This window comes from Neophocaena asiaeorientalis, unplaced genomic scaffold (assembly GCF_003031525.2).
Source record: "Neophocaena asiaeorientalis asiaeorientalis breed wild unplaced genomic scaffold, Neophocaena_asiaeorientalis_V1.1 scaffold45, whole genome shotgun sequence".
Classification (NCBI taxonomy): domain Eukaryota; kingdom Metazoa; phylum Chordata; class Mammalia; order Artiodactyla; family Phocoenidae; genus Neophocaena; species Neophocaena asiaeorientalis.
In genome coordinates, this window is record NW_020174642.1 from 13,138,414 (window position 1) to 13,159,324 (window position 20,911).

The 20,911-nt window shown below is 50.0% G+C and overlaps 1 protein-coding gene across 1 annotated transcript; it reads right to left on the reverse strand.

The window, feature by feature from the left end:
* Positions 1–108: 108 nt before the first annotated feature.
* SPATC1L (spermatogenesis and centriole associated 1 like) lies at positions 109–20,486 on the reverse strand. Its single transcript, XM_024758446.1, has 6 exons — positions 20,289–20,486; positions 15,544–15,547; positions 12,383–12,733; positions 2,407–2,558; positions 1,851–2,099; positions 109–186 (listed from the first exon to the last, which is right to left on the reverse strand). Exons 1-6 carry the CDS (start codon positions 20,484–20,486, stop codon positions 109–111), a joined length of 1,032 nt encoding a protein of 343 aa, XP_024614214.1.
* Positions 20,487–20,911: the final 425 nt, after the last annotated feature.

A 20,911-nucleotide genomic window follows, 5' to 3' on the forward strand; every position in this document is an offset into this window, starting at 1 on the left:
GTCAGCCCAGGTTTGAGGCCCAGCTGGGTCCAGGGCCCCCTGGTGACCCTCTGGGTGACCGTACGGTGACCCTCCAGGCCTTTTGTTCCTTGGCAGAACAGCCAAGCCTCAGGGCTGCAGGGGGATGAGAGGGACCATGTGTGAGGCCCCGGCACCAGCCCCGGCTCTCAGCAGAGGGCAGCGCGCCTGGTCGGGCAGGAGAAGGGGCAGAGGGTGAGCGTGTGCGGGTGCGTGTCTGCCGGTGGGGCGGGCAGGTGAAGCCCAGCTCTCCCGGCTGCTGGCTGTGCTCCCTGAGGCCGGAGGGTCCCCACAAGGGCGATGCACCCCAGGTCAGCAGCACAGGGCCCTGAGCCCAGAGAGCCAGCTTGAATCAACACCGTCTTGAAGTCCTTCGTGATTTTTGAACAGGAGATTGTTTCCATTCTGCAAAGGCCCACCGATCACATGGTCATCCTGGCAGCACATGGACCCCCTCAGACTCCTCCCTCCCAAGAGCAGACTGCACCCATCCATGGTCCTCCCGGAAGCGGGCACCCCACGCGTCCTTTGTGGGGTCAGCGTCTGCAGCTGTTTCACCCCTTGCAGTCACCACAGGGCCAGGGGAGGGGATGCCCAGATCTCTCGGGTCAGCAGCTCTCTGGTCCTTGGGAAGCCCACCCCTCCAGCAGCTGCTCACGGGGACTGGAAGAGGGAGAAGGGCTGGGCGAGCCCAGAGACCCTGGAGGCTAGGGGCAGGCCCGTCCTGTCCAGCTGTGGCTCCCTGGGCTGACTGTGGGTGAACGTGGGTGATGGCCGTCCTGCCCCCCAGGTCCCAGGAGGGGACATGGGCACCCTGGCAGCACCCGGCCCTTTGCAAGGGCTTAACCAGGGCAGTTCTCCAAACTCAGGCCCCAACGCCAGGTCCCACCCAAAAGAGCCCTCAGGCCCAGGGGTGGGGGCCCAAAGTGCCCACCAGACGGCCCTGCGTCCTGAAGAGGGCCCCCAGGTGGTGGTGAGTCTCAGCAAGGGTAGTGTCTGGCAGCTGGGAGGGATGAGGTCTGTTAAGGGCTGAACTGTGACCCCCGCCCCCAAATTTATATGTCGAAGGCCTAATCCCAGCATGACTGTGCCTGGAGACAGGGTCTTTGCAGAGATAATGAGGTTAAAATGAGGTCACTAGAGTGGGCCTGATCCCATAGGAGTGGCATCCTTATGAGATTAGGACACAGACACCCACAGAGAGTGATGACCATGTGAGGACACAGGGAGGAGACGGCTGTCCACGTGCCCAGGGGAGAGGCCCCAGGAGGAACCAGCCCTGTTGCACCTGGATCGAAGATTTCAGCCTCCAGAACTGTGAGATGATAAATTTCTATTGTTTAAGCCGCCCTGTCGGTGGTATTTGTTATAGCACCTGAGCTGACTGAGACAGGGGCCAGTGCATCTGGGACACACAAGGCTGTGACAACCAAGGGACAGGGCGCCCTAGCACCTTCATCCTCATACCTACAGCAGAGAAGGAACCAGGAAGGTGTCCTGACTGGAGAGCCTCAGGGGGCCACCTGCCCTCTCCAGGCTTCAGGAGAGTTGGGGGCCAGAGGGCTCTGGCAGGAGTGGGGCTGTGTGTCCTACAGAGATGGTTCTGGGCCAGGGCTTGGCTACGGCTGGGAACGCAAGATGCAGGGACAGGACCCAGTGTGATGCTGGGACCAGTTTTTTTTTTTCTTTTCTATATTTTTTCTATCTCAGGGGAGTGGGACCAGTTCTTGGGGGCAGTTTTGAGACATTAAAATTTTTGGCAGGTGCTAAAAATAGCTCCTGAATAGGGGACCCTAGAAAGCTCCACCATTTACAGGAAAAAGCCATCTCACCAGCACCCGGTTGCTGGTTTCTACTACCACCTTCCAACCAAAGGGACCAGGGCTCTCGATCCCAGAACCAGGCAGAAAATCGACGCCCTTTGCACACTGGCTCCCCTTCTCCTGGGGGCTCCTGCTTCCTTGAATCATCTCCCAAGTAAACTGCCCGTCCTGCGCCAGCCTCGCCGGCAGGGCGCACCCACACAGCGGCACGCGGGCACGTGGTTTAAAGCGCTGCAGTCGCTGTCTTGCAATTCCTGACTTTTGAAAAAGGTGCCTGCTGAGCCTGGGGCTGAGCGTCAAAAGTACTCCCCGGCCTGGAGCCACTCCTGAGACTGTCCCAAGCCAGGAGCGGGAGCAAAGGGACTCACGGGACCAGCTCATCGTGTCCCCGGCACATTTGCCTCAGACACCACTCAGGCTCGCCCAGGGCTGCAGCTGTGTGGGCACCACGTGTGATGGGGCAGCAAGGGGACCCCGGGGCAGAGGGAGGGTCCTAGGGCAGGAAGGGGACCCCAGAGCAGGGGGTGTCCTAGGGCAGGGAGGGCCCCCAGGCAGGGAGGCGCACCTGCTTGATCTTCTCAGGGATGTTGGCCACAGTGAAGCCATAGAGCCGGGTCACCCCTGGGAAGACATAGGCCAGGATGCGCCAGTCCAGCTGGAAGGCGATCTCCCCAACGATGCGCCCGTCCTTCTCGGTGCCGGCAAAGCTCTGGATCTCTGCAAGGGGGAGGGGGACGGGGGGGCCAGTGAGACAGGCCGGCCAGGACTCGGAGGGTCAGGGGCCACCCACCTTCCTCCCGCCTGTGCTCCAGGGTCCATTTCAGGGAGAGGACCGACCCAAACGCAGACACTGTGGGTTTGCGGTGAAGCCTCGGGAGCCCGGCAGAGCCTTCCGCAAGGCCCTGGTTGTGACCTGAGGGGGCACCCTCCTCCCCACTGACACCTGCCCTCCACTGTGAGGCAAACACAAATTTAAAAGGAAACTTTGAATTTTCTGTTGCCAAAGGGGAAAGAGAGCTTTCCTTTCCTCCCCGTTCTCGGCATGTTCCCTGCGCGCCCTGATCCCAGGTCCTTTCTCCACCCCTCCCCCGCTCCCCAACAAAGATGGGCGTAAACACTTTAAAAGCCTGTTTCACAGCCCAGCATTATTTTCTTGTCCCCGAGTCTGCTCAGCACCCAGTCTAAGTTGACCCCTCAGAGGCCCCAGCCCTGTGACCAGGTGAACTCGGGACGGGCTAGGCATGTCCCCCACCTGAGGGTGGGGTCTGGTTAACTGAAGGACATGTAAGTAACACGTGTGGATCCAGTCTGCGTAGCTACGTGAAACGGTGAGGCTCTGTCTCGGCAGCCTGTGTGCATCGCATGCTGGTCTAGTGCTTATTCGGTAATAAGACTTTCCTTCGTTGTGAATAGGATTGCTGCGTTGGCAGGAGATTCTAATTTTAATTATTTCCCACCGTCACCCCGGCACATCAACCGCCCTCCCCTCCGAAACCTGCTTCCAAATCTCCCCTCCCCACAGCAGTCTCCGATGTCAGCAAGTCTTCCACCTGACAACCGTGATACGATCAATACCCTTCCAAACCACCGTGCTCTTTGAAGGTCACACTGCCCACTGTTATCACCGGGTGCACCTGACCTTGAGAGACGGCCGAGTGAGAAAGGGCCTGCCTCACGGTGCCCGGGGCGCCCTCACTGACCAGGACACGCCCGGCTGGGGGGGCGCGGGCTCTCGGCACAGGATCCTGTGCCTTCCACGCTCTGCCCTTTCTTCCCCACGGGAGACATTTAATAATGTGCCCGTTTCTAAAGCTTTTCCTAAAGCCCTGCAACCTTCAAACCCGCCCGTGATCCAAACCCCTTCCAAGGGTGTTGGATGGTACAGCCCTGCCGGGTCCGTCCACCGGGCAGGCAGTGCACAAACGGGATGGGTGCTCTGCGTGGAGAGCCGGCCCCCCGGCCTGTTACCCACAAACACCTGTGCCCACCGAAGGCTCAGGACCCCCAGCACACAGAGAGGTCGGCCTGACTCCCCAGCCATGCCGGCAGGGCTCAGTGGCCCGGGGAGTTGCTGAACTGCTCCTGCGGGCTGTCTGTGTGGGCATGAGCGCTGGGCTCCAGGACCAACCCTGCCCGTGACCTCGGGCAGCTGTTCTGCTTCCCTCGGCCCCATCCTGCGACTGTCCACACAGCCCCCCATCCCAGAACCCCGCCCGGTCACTCTCCATAGGAACGTGATTGCCAGTCAGCACGGGCTTATCAAGGCCAGGTATCGGCAGCCTCCTCCTCTGTGGACACCAGGAGAGGCTGGGGGGACATCTGTCCTTCCGCTCCCTCGGCCGGGCCTGTGCAGGTGCTGAGCGGGGAGGACAAGGCCGAACTCAGAGCAGTCCGGGTCTCAGGGGATGTGGGCCGGCAGATGGGTGGGCCAGCAGAGGGGCCGAGGGGGTGTGGGTGCCCGGGGCAGAGGGCCTCCCCTGAGCCACAAGACCCAGAGCCCTGTGAGGGCCCTGGGGTCACACGGTCACAGGGTTGGGGGCGGCAGAGAGCCAGGTGTCCGAGGGGCCAGGAGAAATGCTGGGCTGAGCCTGTGGAGACAGGGAGCCACAGAGGGTGTCGAGAAAGTAATCTGACGGCTGCGGCCGGAGCGGCAGGACAGGCTCTGGACTCAGGGTTAAACCGGGGGTGACGGGGAGGTTCCTGGTAATAGGGGCTCGGACCCCCTCAGAGGGGCCCTCGAAGCCCCGAGCAACCAACCCAGCTGAGACTGGGCTGCTTCCATTCCCTCCTCCAGGAGCATCTCTGGTCCTTCCGTGGTTTGACTCATCCGCACGATGAGCCTGCGAGGGGCCTCAGCCACTTACACACAGAGGAACTGAGGTTGAGGGGCTCGCTGCTTCCCAATGACTCTTAACTCTTTTTATTGAGATGTAATTCACATCATAAAATTCACTCTTTTCAAATATGCAATCCAGTGGCTTTTAGTATATTCACCAAGTCGTATAGCCATCACCACAGCCTACAAAAGCCTGCACCCAACTAGCGCTCACCCACAGTTCACCCTGCAGCCACACACCCATGTTCTGACCCTATGGATTTATCTACTCTGGACATTTCATATCAGTGGAATCACATAATATGTGGTCTTTCGTGACTGGCTTCATTCACCCAGCATGTTTTCATGGCACATCCATGTTGTAACGTGTGTCAGGACTTCAGTCCTATTTATGGCTGAATAACATTCCGCTGTATGGATATAGCACATTCTGTTTATCCATTCCTCCATTGATAGGCATCTGGGCTGTTTCCACTTGCTGGCTAACGTGAATGATGCTGCTATGAACGCTCACATAAACATTTTTGTGTGATATGCCTAGGAATGGAATTGCTGGGACACGAGGTAACTCTAACTTTCTGAGGAACTGCCAGACTGTTTTCCACAGCGGCAAGGTGTGTAGGTTCCAATTCCCCCACTCCCTCTTCAACACTGGTTATCGTCCGTCTCTTTCTGTTTGTTTTTGTTTTTGTTTTGCGGTACGCGGGCCTCTCACTGTTGTGGCCTCTCCCGTTGCGGAGCACAGGCTCCGGACACGCAGGCTCAGCGGCCATGGCTCACGGGCCCAGCCGCTCCGCGGCATGGGGGATCTTCCCGGAACGGGGCACGCACCCGCGTCCCCTGCATCGGCAGGCGGGCTCTCAACCACTGCGCCCCCAGGGAAGCCGCATCCGTCTTTTTTATTATAACCATCCTGGTGGATGGGAAGTGGTGTCTCCCTGCAGTTTTCATTTGCATTTCGCTGATGGCTGAGGACACTGAACATCTTTTCACGTGTTTATTGGCCGTTTGTCTGCCTTCTTTGGGGAAATGTCTATTTAAATTCTTTGCCCATTTTTAATTGGACTGTTTGTCTTTTACTGAGGAGTTGTAAGTGTTCTTATATATCCTGGATACTGTTCCCTTATCGGATACATGATTTACACATATTTTCTCCCATTCCGTGAGTGGACTTTTCACTTTTTTGAAATGTTCCTTTGAAATACCAAAGTGTTTACCTTTGATAAAGTCTGATATATCTGTTTTTTCTTTTGTTGCTCATGCCTTTGGTGTCACAGCTATGACTCTATTGCCAAATCCAAGGTCATAAGAGTTATGTCTATGTTTTCTTTTAAGAGTTTTATGGTTTTAGGTCTTTTAAGTCTGTGATCTATTTTTAGTTAATTTTCTACGTTGTGTGAAGTCCAACTTCATTATTTTGCACCTGGATATCCACTTTCCCAGCACCGTTTGTTGAAAAGACTCTTCTCTCCCCACTGAATTGTCTTGGAACCCTTGTCAAAGATCAAACCTGTAAATGCATGGGTTTATCTCTGGACTTACTCTATTTCATCGACTTGTATGCCTGTTCTTATACCAGTACCATGCTGTTGATTACTGTAACTTTATAGTAAATTTTGAAATTGGGAAATGTGTGTCCTCCGATTTTATTCTCCTTTTTCAAGATTGCTTTGCCTATTCTGAGTCCCATGCATTTCCATACAAATTTTAGGATCAGCATGTCAATTTCTGCAAAGGAGCCAGGTGGGATTTTGATAAGGATTTGCATTGAGATTTGTGGATCAATTTGGGGAGTTTTGCCATCTTGATAATAGTAAGTCTTTTAATCCATGACTGCAAGATTTTTTCCATTTATTTAGGTCTTAATTTCTTTCAACCATGTTTTATAGTTTTCAGTGTTCTCCTTCCTTAATCACTTAGCAGTGCTGTAGAAGGTACCCAGGAATTAAAGCTGAGAACCAGATACACTACACAGAAACATGTTAGGGAAAATGGGGCCCATGGAGGAGCAGGGTGCAAACTTCCCCCTTCTGTATTAATACATTTATCTCATCAGAAATCAGTCCTTCTCCCTGCTTCCCTAAAGTATAAATTAGGCAGAAGAAACGAGCTACACCTGAGAGGATCTAGAAATCATGTCTAGCCAACTTGGGCCTTCCAAGATGCAGCCAAAAACCTATTCCTCAAAGAAAAAAAGTCAGTAAGATTGATAAACCTCTATCTAGACTTATTACAGAAAAAAAGAAGACAAAAATTAGCACTATCAGAAATGAGAGATGGCATCACCACAGATTTTACAGACATTAAAAGGATAATAATGTAATATTAACAACAACTTTATGCCAATAAATGTAACAACTGGGATGAAATGAACCAATTCCTTAAAAGATACAAAAGCTCACTTTTGTATCTTTTTTTGTGAGTGAAATACCAAATCTCACTCAAGAAGAAATTAAAAAAAATTTGAACAGCCTTATATCAACTAAGGAAATTGAATTTATTGGGGTGGGGAGAGAATGTTCCTACAAAGAAAATTCAATGCTCAGATGGTTTCAGTGATGAATTTTACCAGACACCTAAGGAATACATAATGCCAATTCTACACAAACTCATCTAGATAATTAAAGAGAATGGAACACTTTCTCCCTCATTCACTGAGGCTGACATTAACCCAATATCAAAGTCAAAAAATGACATTATAAGAAAACTATAGACCAATATCCCTCACAGACTGCAAAAATTCTTAACAAAAATTTAGTAAATTGAATCAAACAATACAAAAAAGTATAATACATCATGACCAAGTGAGGTTTATCTCAGTAATGCAAGGTTGGTTTATAATTCAAAAATCAATCAATGTTATTTACCATATTAACAAACTACAAATGAAAACCAAATGCTCATCTCAATAGGTGCAGAAAAAGCATTCAACAAATTCCAAAATACATCCAGGATAACTCTGAGCAAACAAGGAATTAAAGGGAACTTCCTCAACCTGATGGAGGGCATCTACAAAACTTAGCTAACATCATACTTAATGGTGGCAGATGGAATGCTTTCGCCCTACATCCAAAAAAGACAAGAATGCCCACTGTCACCATTTCTATTCAACACTGTTCCAGCCAATGCAATAAGACAAGAAAAAGAAATTAAAGGCATACAGATTAGAAATGAAAAAATAACTTTGTCTTTATTCACAAATGACATGATATCTATCCTAAAGAACCTTAAAAAAAAAAACTACTAGAACAAATATGTGAGTTCAGTTAAGTTCAAGATACAAGGTTCTATTTGTCAGGGTTCTTTAGAGAAACAGAAACAGAACCATATGTGGTTGGTGTGTGTGTGTGTGTGATTATGAAAACTGACAAGTCCCAAGATCTGTGAGGGTGAGTCAGCAAGCTGGAGGCTCAGAAGAGCTGATGATATAGTCTCAGTCTGAGCTCAAGGTCTGAGAAACAAGAGAATCAATGGTGTGGCTCCAGTTCAAAGGACTGGAGGCATGAGAGCTGAGATTTCAGTTGCAATCCAAAGGCAGTCAGGCAGGAGGAATTCCCTCTTACTTAGGAGAGAGTCAGCCTTTTTGTCCTATTCAGGCCTTCAAGTGATTGGATGAGGCCCACCCACATTAAGTCAATCTACTTTACTCAGTCTATTGATTTAAATATTAAACTCATCCAAAAACATCCTCACAGAAATACCCAGAATAATGTTTGACCAAATATCTGGGCACCTAATGGCCCAGTCAAGTTGACAAATAAAATTAACCATCATGGGGTCAATATACAAAACCAATTGTGTTACTGTATACTAGAAACAATCAGAAATTCATATTGATAAAAACAATACTATTTATTTTTCAGCATCAAAAACATGAAATACTAAGGGATAAGTTCAACAAAAACGTGCAAGACCTGTACACAGAAAACTATAAAATATTGCTGAGCAATATTTTTTTAACTTATTTATTTATCTATTTATTGGAGGCGTTGGGTTTTCGTTGTGGTGCGCGGGCTTCTCATTGCAGTGGCTTCTCTTGTTGCGGAGCACGGACTCTAGGTGCGCGGGCTTCAGTAGTTGTGGCACACGGGCTCAGTAGTTGTGGCTCACGGGCTCTAAAGTACAGGCTCAGTAGTTGTGGCGCATGGGCTTAGGTGCTTTGCGGTATATGGGACCTTCCCAGACCAGGGCTCGAACCCGAGTCCCCCGCATTGGCAGGCGGATTCTTAACCACTGCTCCACCGGGGAAGTCCCGAGGGCGTGTTGCCTCCCCGTCGGGGAATCGAACCCCAGTCTCCGGCATGACAGGCGGGGATATTCACCACTATACTAATAAGGACGGCGGCTTGAGCGATATTTTTAAAGAACTAAATAAATGGAGAGATATACAGGCATACCTTGGATATATTGCTGATTCAGTTCCAGACCACCACAATAAAGCAAAATACCACACTAAAGCAAGTCACATGAGCTTTTTTGGTTTTTCGGTGCACATAAAATTAGTTTTACACTATACTGTAGTCTATAGTGGGCAATAACATTACATCCCAAAAAACAATGTACATACCTTAATTTTAAAATATTTTATTGCTAAAAAATGCTAACCATCATTTGAGCCTTCAGTGAGTCACAGCCTTTTTGCTGGGGAGGGCCCCTGCCTCAGTGCTGATGGCTGCTGACTGATCAGGGTGGCGCTTGCTGAAGGCTGGGGTTGGTGTGGCAATTTCTTTAAAAAGGTAACAATGAAGTTTGCCACGTTGACTGCACCTCATTTCAAGAATAATTCCTCCATAGCATGCATTGCTGTTTCATAGCATTTCACCCACAACAGAACTTCTTTCAAAATTAAAGTTAATCCTCTCAAACCCTGCTGCTACTTTATTGACTAAGTTTATGTAATGTTCTAAATCCTTTGTTGTCATTTCAACAATCTTTACAGCATCTTCACCAGGAGTAGATTCCATTTCAAGAATCCACTTTCTTAGATCATCCATAAAAAGCAGCTCCTCATCTATGAAGGCTTTATCCTGAGATTGCAGCAAGTCAGTCACATCTCAGGCTCCACTTCTGATTCTAGTTCTCCTGCAGTTTCCACCACATCTACAGTTATTTCCCCCACTAAGGTCTTTTTTTTAAAAAATAATCAAATATTAGGGTTTGGTTTTGTTTTGTTTTTGGCTGCATTGGGTCTTCGTTGCTGCGCCCAGGCTTTCTCTAGTTGCGGTAAGCAGGGGCTACTCTTTGTTGCGGTGCGAGGGCTTCTCATTGAGGTGGCTTCTTCTATTGCGGAGCACGGGCTCTAGGCATGCGGGCTTCAGTAGTTGTGGTATGCGGGCTCAGTAGTTGTGGCGCACGGGCTTAGTTGCTCCACAGGATGTGGGATCTTCCAGGACCAGGGCTCAAAACCGTATCCCCTGCATTGGCAGGTGGATTCTTAACCACTGCGCCACCAGGGAAGCCCCACACTGAGGTCTTGAACCTCTCAAAGTCATCCATGAGGGTTGGTACCAACTTCTTCCAAACTCCTGTTAATGTTGATATGTTGACCTCTTACCATGAATCATGAATGTTCTTAATGGTATCTAGAATGATGAATCCTTTCCAGAAGGTTTCAATTGACTTTGCCGCGATCCATCAGAGGAATCACTGCCTGTGGTGGCTGTAACCTTATGGAATGTATTTCTTCAATAATAAGACCTGAAAGTCAAAATGACTCCTTGATCCATGGGCTACAGGATGGATGTTGTGTTAGCAGACATGAAAACAACCTTTATCTCATTGTGCATCTCCATCAGAGCTCCAGGGTGACCAGGTGCATTGTTGATGGGCAGTAATATTTTGAAAGGAATCTTTTTTTCTGAGCAGTAGGTCTCAGTAGGGGACTTAAAATATTCAGTAAACCATTTTGCAAACAGATGTGCTGTTATCCAGGCTTTGTTTTCCATTTATAGAGCGCAGGCAGAGTGCTCTTAGGATTTTCAGATGATAAATGCATAATTCTTAAGGGCCTTCCTTAGGATTTTCAGAGGATACATGAGCACTGGCTTCAACTTCAAGTCACCAGCTGCCTTAGCCCCTAACAAGAGAGTCAGCCTGTCCTTTGAAGCTTTGAAGCCAGGCAGTGACTTCTCCTCTCTAACTGTAAAGTCCTAGATAGAATCTTCTTCCAACAGAAGACCGTTTCATCTACATTGAAAATTGGTTGTTTAGTGTAGCCACCTTCATGAATTATCTTACCTGGATCTTCTGGACAACGGCTGCAGCTTCTACATTAGCACTTGCTGCTTCACCTGGCACTTTTATGTCATGGAGATGGCTTCTTTCCTTAAACCTCATGAACCACCCTCTGCTAACTTCAAACTTCTCTTCTGCAGTTTCCTCACCTCTCTCAGCCTTCATAGAATTGGAGAGAGTTAAGGCCTTGCTCCAGATTAGGCTTTGACCGAAGGGAATGTTGTGGCTGGTTTGATCCTCTATCCAGACCACTGAAACTTTCTCCATATCAGCAATAAGGCTGTTTCACTTTCTTATCATTCGTGTGATCACGGTAGCACTTTAATTTCCTCCAGAACTTTCCTTTGCCTTCACAGCTTGGCTAACTGTTTGGCACAAGAAACCCAGCTTTGGCCCTTCTCGGCTTTTGACCTGGCTTCCTCACTCAGCTTCATCATTTCTAGCTTGTGGTTTAAAGTGAGAGACATGTGACTCTTCCTTTCACTTGAACACATAGAGGCATTGTAGGCTTATTAATTGGCCAATTTCAATATTGTCTTGCCTCAGGGAATAGGGAGGCCTGAGGAGAGGAAGAGACAGGGGAGGGCTGGTAGCTGGAGCAGTCAGAATGCCCACAACATATATGCATTAAGTTTGCCGTCTTGTATGCGCGTAGTCCTTGGTGTCACAAAACAGTTATAATAGTAACATCAAAGACCACTGATCGGGAGATCAGCTCCATGCTTTGTGACACCTAGAGGGGTGAGATAGGGAGGGTGGGAGGGAGGGAGACACAAGAGGGAAGAGATATGGGAACATATGTGTATGTATAACTGATTCACTTTGTTATAAAGCAGAAACTAGCACACCATTGTAAAGCAATTATACTCCAATAAAGATTAAAAAAAAAAAGACCACTGATCAAAGATCACCACAACAAAGATAATAATGATGGAAAAGTATGAAATATTGCAAGAATTACCAAAACGTGACACACAGACATTAAGTGAGCAAATGCTGTTGGAAAAATGGTGCCAATAGACTTGCTCCACATAGGGCTGCCACAAACCTTCAATTTGTAAAAAATGCCATATCTGTGAAGCACACATAAAGCAAAGTGCAACAGAACAAGATACGCCAGTACAGTGTCTGCACATCTGAAGATTCAATATTGTTACAATGCCATTTCTCTGAAAAGTGACCTGGAGGTCCAGGACAATTCCAATCAGAATGCCAGCAAGGTTTTCTTGTAGAAATGGGCAAGTTGATTCTAACATTCATACAGAACCTAGAATAGGCAGAACAACTTGGACACAAAGAACAAAGTTGAAGAACTTATACCATCTGATTTACAGTCTTATTATAAAGCTACAATCATTAAGACACTGTGTATTGGAATCAATACTGACGCAGATAAATGCAGCAGCACAGAGCCCGGACCACTCTCCCCAGCAGCGCCTCCCACCCTGCACCCACCCCTGGCCCGCTGTACCGTTAAGGTAGAAGCTCTTCCTGGTCCTGTCCCCGGAGGGCAGGCTGCTCTCCAAGAAGCACACCTTCTTGGGCCGGCCTACCTCCCTGGGCTCCAGCAGGCTCTTGTCCGCCAGCGGGTCCTGCAAGGAACTCAGGAGTGGGGACAGCTTCCGGTCAGAGCCACGGGGCGCAGACAGCTCTGGGGAGCTGAGGAAATCCTTGAAGGGCACCTGGGAGGAGGTTGCACAGCCCGGGGAGGCATCGTCCTCGCTGGAGAGGGGGGCGTGTGAGCACAGCAGATCCTCCAGGGAGGACGCCTGCAGCTGGGAAGGTGCATCAGGGCCACCGTTGAACCTTCCAAAATCTGGAACTAGGGCAGGGAGGAGAGGAAGGAGACGTCAGGCTGAGGTTCCCGAAACATCCCGAGAAGTGTAGAGACCACTTTAAGAACACGCACACACCCTGCCCCGGCTCTGACACCTGCTCCCATTTACGCTTTGGAGGAGGTGACGGACACGTGGGTGAAACAGCTATGGGCGCTGGGGCCCAAGGACACAAGCAGCCTAAGGTTCATGGGGACAGTGAGCGTGGGTGCCTCTGATGCCTCCTCCAGCCTGTACATGCACACACTATGACAGTGACTGTTATGTGCTTCTTAAATTTTACATAAATGGTATCATCTGACACGTTTTATTCCGAAACTTATCTTTTGTTGAGATTGATCCACCTTGACTGAGTCATTTGGTAGCTCACTGGTTCATTTAACCATTTCCCGGCTCACGTGCACAGACACAGATTTTTTTAACCATCATCCCACTGAGGCATGTGGGGCTGTTTCCAAATTTCCTTGTGAAAGCAAAGCCGCGATCAGTGTCCCTCGATGTGCATCCCCTGCCAAACACACAGCCCACAAACTGTCAATGGGACACGCCTCAGGAACTTAACAAGGCTGAGCCATCAAGGGTCCCCAGAGCTGGATTCTTCCTCTGGCTCAGCCCCAGAGGAGCCTGGAGCCCTGTGCTCAGGATGCAAATATTCCGAGGGGAGGTGGGCTGTTCCAGCAGTGGGCAGGGGCTGGAAAAACTCACCTCGTGGACTTGGGGAAGAGCCACATCTATGACCCAGTTTTAAAGGGATTGTTGTGTGGCCAGGTGGGTTTGCACTTTTCATTTAGTTTCTGTTTAGTGAATTGAAATTCCCTTCTGTTATTCCTAAGCCTTAATAAATTTGTGTTAAACGTTAAAAAAAAATTTTATTTAATCCTCAGTGAAGTCCAAATTTTCAGGTCACATTACAACAAAACTGTAAATGAAAAATGAGAGTCAATAGAAAACTCCATCTCCTCAGAATTAAAAGCATTCTCTTAAGTAATGATCAGATCAAGGAGGAAATAAAAATAGGAAGAAAATGATTATTGAAAAATACTGAAAATCAGAACACTATATATACTACGACATCAGTACATTTAAAACTGTATTTAGGGACTTCCCTGGTGGCACAGTGGTTGAGAATCTGCCTGCTAATGCAGGGGACACGGGTTCGAGCCCTGGTCTGGGAGGATCCCACATGCCACGGAGCAACTAGGCCCGTAAGCCACAACTGCTGAGCCTGCGCGTCTGGAGCCTGTGTTCTGCAACAAGAGAGGCCGCGATAGTGAGAGGCCCGCACACCGCGATGAAGAGTGGCCCCCACTTGCCACCAACTAGAGAAAGCCCTCACACAGAAACAAAGACCCAACACAGCCATAAACAAATAAATAAATAAATTTTAAAAGAGTAACAACCCAAGCCAAGCTGTAGGATTTGTTTAAAAAAAAAAAAACTGTATTTAGGCGGACTCTGGGAGGGCTCACACCAAGGAGTACTTTCCAGAACTTCTGCTGCCAGTGTCCTTGTCCTCACAGTGAGACACAGCCACCCGCGCCTCTGCAGGAGACCCTCCAACACTAGCAGGATTTCAGAGAGGATTTAACATGTAACGGGAAGAACTCTGCTCTCAGTTTGAAGACTGGGTTTTCGATAAGAAGCAGTCCCTTGGTATCATTAGATTGACTATTGATTCATCTTCGTCTACATCAGTCAAGATCTATCATCTGAGTTTCTGATGCTGCTGACTCTACATCTGAACCTGGATGTTTTAAGAGTATTACAAACTGAGCAAGTCTGAAAATGAACTGATGGATAAAAGTAATCATCTAAATTCTCCTCAGGAGAGAGCAGACAGCAGAAGCAAGAAGAACTACAATCCTGCAGCCTGTGGAACAAAAACCACATTCACAGAAAGATAGACATGACAAAAAGTCAGAGGGCTATGTACCAGATGAAGGAACAAGATAAAACCCCAGAAAAACAATTAAATGAAGTGGAGACAGGAAACCTTCCAGAAAAAGAATTCAGAATAATGATAGTGAAGATGATCCAGGACCTCGGAAAAAGAATGGAGGCAAAGGTCGAGAAGATGCAAGAAATGTTTAACAAAGACCTAGAAGAATTAAAAAACAGACACCTAGAAGAATTAAAGAACAAACAAACAGAGATGGGTACTACAATAACTGAAATGACAAATACACTAGAAGGATGAATAGCAGCAAAACAGAGGAAGACGGGATAAGTGATCTGGAAGACAGAATGGTGGAATTCACTGCTGTGGAACAGAATAAAGAAAAAAGAATGAAAAGAAATGAAGACAGCCTAAGAGATCTCTGGGACAACATTAAAATGCACCAACATTCACATTATAGGGGTCCCAGAAGGAGAAAACCCATCAACAGACGAAGGGATAAAGAAGATGTGGTACGTATATACAATGGAATATTACTCAGCCATAAACAGGAAAGAAATTGGGGCATTTGTAGAGACGTGGATGGATCTAGAGACTCTCATACAGAGTGATGTAAGTCAGAAAGAGAAAAACAAATATCATATATTAACACATATACGTGGAGCCTAGAAAAATGGTGCAGATGAACCAGTTTGCAGGCCAGAAATAGAGACACAGATGTAGAGAACAAACGTATGCACAGCAAGAGGAGAAAGTGGTGGGCGGGGGTGGTGGTGTGATGAATTGGGAGATTGGGATTGACATATATACACTAATATGTATAAAATGGATAACTAATAAGAACCTGCTGCATAAAAGAATAAAGTAAATTTTTTTTTAAAATCCCGTATTTAGAGGGACCTCCCTGGTGGCACAGTGGTTAAGAATCCGCCTGCCAATGCAGGGCACATGGGTTCAAGCCCTGGTCCGGGAAGATTCCACATGCTGCGGAGCAAGGAATCCCGTTCACCACAACTACTGAGGCTGTGCTCTAGAGCCTGCGAGCCACAACTACTGAGCCCATGTGCTGCAACTACTGAAGCCCACGCACCTAGATTCCATGCTCTACAGCAAGAGAAGCCATGCAATGAGCAGCCCATGCACCGCAACAAAGAGTAGCCCCCGCTCACCACAACTAGAGAAAGCCTGCATGCAGCAACAAAGACCCAACACAGCTGAAAGATAAATTTAAAAAAATATTTTATAAAAAAAAAACTGTATTTAGAGTGAAATTGGTAACTTAAATCCTTTAATTACTTCTAAAATATCACCAAAAAATTAAACATTCATATGGGAATGAACTCTTGAAGAAAGAAAAAGTTACAAAATAATAAAAATGGCAGCAGAAATAAACTCGAAACAGCTCTAGGGAAAGTCCAATGAGATAGCGAAACTGTGGAAAGCTACTTTAGAGAAACAAAACATAAAGGAATAAAATTGGAAATGAGAAAAGCGATATAAGAATGACTAGGAAGATAATGTTTAAATTATAAAAGTATTGATATTATATACAATTGAATATTAACTGAAAATTTTAATAAAAGGAGAGATCATCTGGGAAATTATTTTAAATGACTCAGAAGTAGAAAACCCAATGGACTAATAAGCAAAAAAGAAAAACCTAGAAGTTACAGAATAATTATGCTGCAAAGGGCCGCGGGCCTGGCTGATTGGTTGGTGAGTTCTTTCAAGTCCCCAACAATTCACAATCCCTACATCATATAAATGAGGTTGGAACACTGAAAAAACTAAAAGATGCTTGATTATTAAGGTTATAAATTGTCACAACTCTGATATCAAATCCCTGCAAAGACAGCCCACAGAAAGGAAACTGTAGCCCAGATTCATGTAGGAACAGAGTGCAGAGATCCTAAGCAAAGCCCCAGCCAAACAGATGCCACAACAGACACAGCTCTGACCCAGGACCCACGGGGTCTCTCAGCGAAGCAGCATAACAAGACCCCACAGACGAGCTGTGAGAAGCAGCTGAGGGCACTTCCGCCGATGCCGAAACGAGGTCATAAAAATTTAACAAAATGAGCCGTTTCTCAATTCTTTTTTTTGTTGTTATTCTTTAAAAATAAGGACTACGGGCTTCCCTGGTGGCGCAGTGGTTGAGTGTCCGCCTGCTGATGCAGGGGACATGGGTTCGTGCCCCAGTCCGGGAAGATCCCACATGCCGCGGAGCGGCTGGGCCCGTGAGCCATGGCCGCTGAGCCTGCACGTCCGGAGCGTGTGCTCCACAACGGGAGAGGCCACAACAGTGAGAGGCCCGCGTACCACAAAAAAAAAAAAAAAAAAAAAAAAAAAAGGACTAGAAAGGCTCTTCCCCAGCACCCAGACTGCACACCCCCCGATCCCTGGGCAGACAGGGCCATTCACTGCCCACCACCCACCAGGAGGATAAGGGAGGCTGCCAAGGCCAAAGGTCCTGGGAGTTCTGAGGAACAAAGACAAAGACAGAAACAAGTGTATGAGCTGCCAACCTCGTTTAAAATGATCCTTTGTAAACAGCAACTACAGACTTAGAAAACATAGGAGAATGAACTGAAAAACTTAGCAGAATAAAACAGCTTACGAATGGGCTGGATATAGGATAAATATCTACAAATCAACAGCTTTCCAAAACATAGCAACACTGATAACGAAAACACAGTGGAAAAAGAAATCCATCCATGATTACAAGTAACATAAAGTGCTCCAGGAATAAACTAATTAATGTGAAAGATTTATGTGTGAGAAATGGCTAAAGAGACTTGAAGAAACAGAGCCAAAAGAGCTTAATAAAACTGCAGTAGATGAAATCATCCTCTGGGTAAATGTACACAGAAGAAATGTGAAAAAATTACCCCTGCCTTCTGAGCCAGTGATTCTACTTTTAGGAAAACATACCCTAAGGAAATAACCCTAAATATAAAGTGTTTTGCTGTGGTATTTACCTCGGGGTAAGAAAAAAGAACTGTCATTTCAAACATAAGAAGAGTTCATTAAATTGTGGTTCATCTGATTTTTGGAATATGACACAGCCATTTGAAATGTATTTATGACAGTACAGACACAGCCACATCATGGTGTTAAAGGGAAAGAGGCAGACAGATACTCAGAAACTACTTAAATCACCTGACACTGCACCCAGGACAGCAAGGAGTCCAGGCAACAGCAGAAGCTCCGTGACTCGAGGGGCTCGGGGACCAGGATGGTCTGAAGGAATAAAGCCCAGGAGGGAGGGGCCGGGACGGTCGAGGCTGCCCCCGCCTCTGTTCCTTGGATCATGTGTACCATCTGCTCGAGGCGGCCTCGGGAGACCCCGGTGTGGCCTGGCTCAGCTCCCACAGGTGAGGCCATGTACTGGGAAGGTGCAGGGTGCAGAGGCCAAAGCCTTTTGGAGAGGGCCCCAGTGTCCTCTTCAACGTTTCAACTGCATGCGGCCTTTGACCTAAGCGTTTCCTGACAGCTACCCCTCGGCAGGCCACAGATGCACACGTGGGGCCATCCGTGGTCACAGGGAGCTGGAAAGGAGCTCCTGTGGTGGGGTCCAGGCTGAAGGGCTTGTGGTGAACCCACAGGGAACAGTGTGCCCTCCAGGAGAGGGCCGATGGGCAATGACAGCAAGATGGACAGTTGGGGAAATCAAAGTGTAGAACGGCTCAGCCCCATTTATGTAAACTAAAAGGATCCCTAGACACACACAAATAGCCACCGACAATGTCAGAGAGACGCCGAGTAGACGTTGGCAGCGGCTGCCTCTGGGAGTGCGGTCAGGAGCTCAGGCTCAGCCTGGGGGCAGTTATGTTCCCTGAGTGACTCTGGTAAATGAGAAAAACGGGTCTTCAGAGCACATCCTGTTTCGAATGCAGACAGTGAGCTGCTGTGGGGGCAGTTCTCCCGTCTGCACCTTGAGCTGCTCGCAGGAACACCTGCTGGTTCTCCAAGTCCAGCCCCAAGGCCAAGGCTGTACCCTCTGCTGAAGGCTGAACCCTGGGCATGGAGGTGACCCTGAGGATGGCTGGGGCCCATGCCGACCTTGGCCCACGCCCTGCAGCTGGGGCTCCAAGGCCTCTCTGTGGAAGGCCTGGTGGCCGCGGGCTGGCCAGGGGCTGGGGCTCCTCCTAAGACTGCTGTCCAGCAGGATCTGGGCTTGCCCACAGGCGGGGTGCTGGCCACGGTCCCGGAGACTCTGGCCCGACTTGGACTCTGACGGGGAACAGCCCAGCCTGAGCGAGGGCCTGCATCTCGCCCGCAGCCCACCCTTCCGGCCCAGTGAGGGGGGCGCCCAGAGAGCCTGTGCCCGGCTGACCACGTGGATGGCTCTGAGCCCTGAGGGTAGGCCCTGGCACAACTCCATTCTTGGGATGAAGGGTGACAGAGCGGCACAAGGCAGGTGACTGTTGACAGTTGTCACAGTGCAGACGAGGCCTTGGGACAAGTGCCTCATGAGCCTCCGTGCACTAGGTGTCCCTCGTAGGCCTGCGAAGGCGGCACGGACGCTCTGCAGGCGTCACACGCGGGACACAGCACCGTGAGGCCAAGCCCCTCCTCAGCAAGCGCCTGGGGACAAGTGTGTGTCCTGAGCTCCGGCAGGGCCCCCGGGTTTCTCCAGCTGCCCCTCCTTTACCCTCCATCCCCCACGAGGACCCCCTGCTTGTCTGAGCTCCTTCCTCAAGGCCCCCCTGAGGCTGAAGGTGTGGAGATGCCGTGAGGGACCCTTGCACCCTGGGGACACGCTCGCTCACGGGGCCCTGCGCCCACAAGCTGCATGCAGGGGGCTGATGGGTGATGGCACCACCTTCCACGTGGGCCTGCTTGCTCAGGGTGGCAGCAGGCATTCGGTGGACTCCAGGAGGTGACCACACAACGGAGGTCCCCGGAGCAGCCGGGCATCCTGCTGCGGAACTGGCAGCAGCTTTGGAAGCAGCTTCAACTGCTTCCAAAAGGAAAGGAAACCATCTCACACCCAGTCAAAAAAACCGTCTCATCCCAAGAGATGGCAGGTCCACGGGCGCGGGCACCCCCAGGCGAGGGCTGGGGTGTGGACTCTGCCTGCCCTACTGGGCAGTGAGTGATCACCACCTCCAGGGACAAGGAGGTTGCCTGGTCAGGGGCCCACTGTCCACAACCCAACCACTCAGACCAAGGTCAGGGCTCCAACCACGCCCTAAATCATACTCCACATATGAAAATGTTTAAAGCACAGCGAACTGACTTTCACAGCAAGTGTCACGGCCTCTGCAGCGGCTCCCACAGGGCGCGCTGCTTTACGGTTCCTCACTCACTTCCTGCTGGTGATGCTGCAGCTCCCCTCTCCTGGGCGCCCTTCCCGCTCCTGTCGCGGGGTCCAGGCGACGGGCCTTGACTGACGGCCAGCACGGCGGGCGAAGCTGCCCCTGACGAGGGCTGAGCGGGCCCGGCGGGCCCGGCTCCCAGGAAAGGAGAGGCGCACACGGCCCGGCCCCGCCAGCACCCCCGGGCTGACCTTGGTGGACCTGGACGTGCTGTTTGTAGCCTCTGTGACAGCACCTCGGCAGCCACCACGGACACAGAGCCCCACCAGCCCAAGTGGGTAACCTGCCCGCCCTCCTCCCAGGTGCGGACCTGCCTGAGGACACAGGCCCAGGCGAGCAGGCCTCGGGGTAGGCAGGCGCCTTGGGGATGAGCAGGTCGCGGCCCCCGTGCCCACAGCTCTCCTGGCAGCTCTCACTGAGCAGCCGCTTCAGCACCTGGTTCTCCTTCATGAGGCGCACCTGCTTCCTGAGGTCCGCGTTCTCGATCATGAACCTGTTCACCAGCTCGCTGCCCTCAGCCATGGCCGCGTCCTCCGTGCTCACGTGTGGGCCCGTGGCCCCATGGAGGTGGAAATCCAGAGCCCAGGGGCGCTCCAGAAACACCAAGAGAAGAGCCCGGAGTTCCACACCCTTGGCCTTCCGCAGCCTTGTGATGTCTCCCTTAAAGCAGCGGTGCCCCGCGGCCACGAGGGAGCGGAGGGGAGGGGGCGGGAGGGTGGGTAGGGGGCGCCTGCGACCTCGCGGGACGGGCACCCCAGCACAGGGACAGCTCAGGCCGAGGCCCAGACAGGAAGGTTCTGGCATGTCCCAGGAACAGCAAGAACTCTGGGCCGCACCCCTGAGGGAGAGGAGGCAGTGGACGCAAGGAAGGCGGGCCGGGAGCCCCTCGACGGCCCCCACAGCCCACGCAGCCCCCGCGGGCTCGAGGGGGCTGGCAGCTGGAGGCC

Bases quoted from the DNA above. Each gene is read 5' to 3' on its own strand.
- SPATC1L (XM_024758446.1), bottom strand. From the start codon at position 20,486: ATGGCTGAGGGCAGCGAGCTGGTGAACAGGTTCATGATCGAGAACGCG. The intron at 2,559-12,382 runs GTACAGCGGGCC...TCCCCCTTGCAG, and splicing joins GAAGAGCTTCTACCTTAACG to AGATCCAGAGCTTTGCCGGC. The intron at 187-1,850 runs GTGAGATGGCTT...CTGCCCGACCAG, and splicing joins AAACCAGCAACCGGGTGCTG to GCGCGCTGCCCTCTGCTGAG.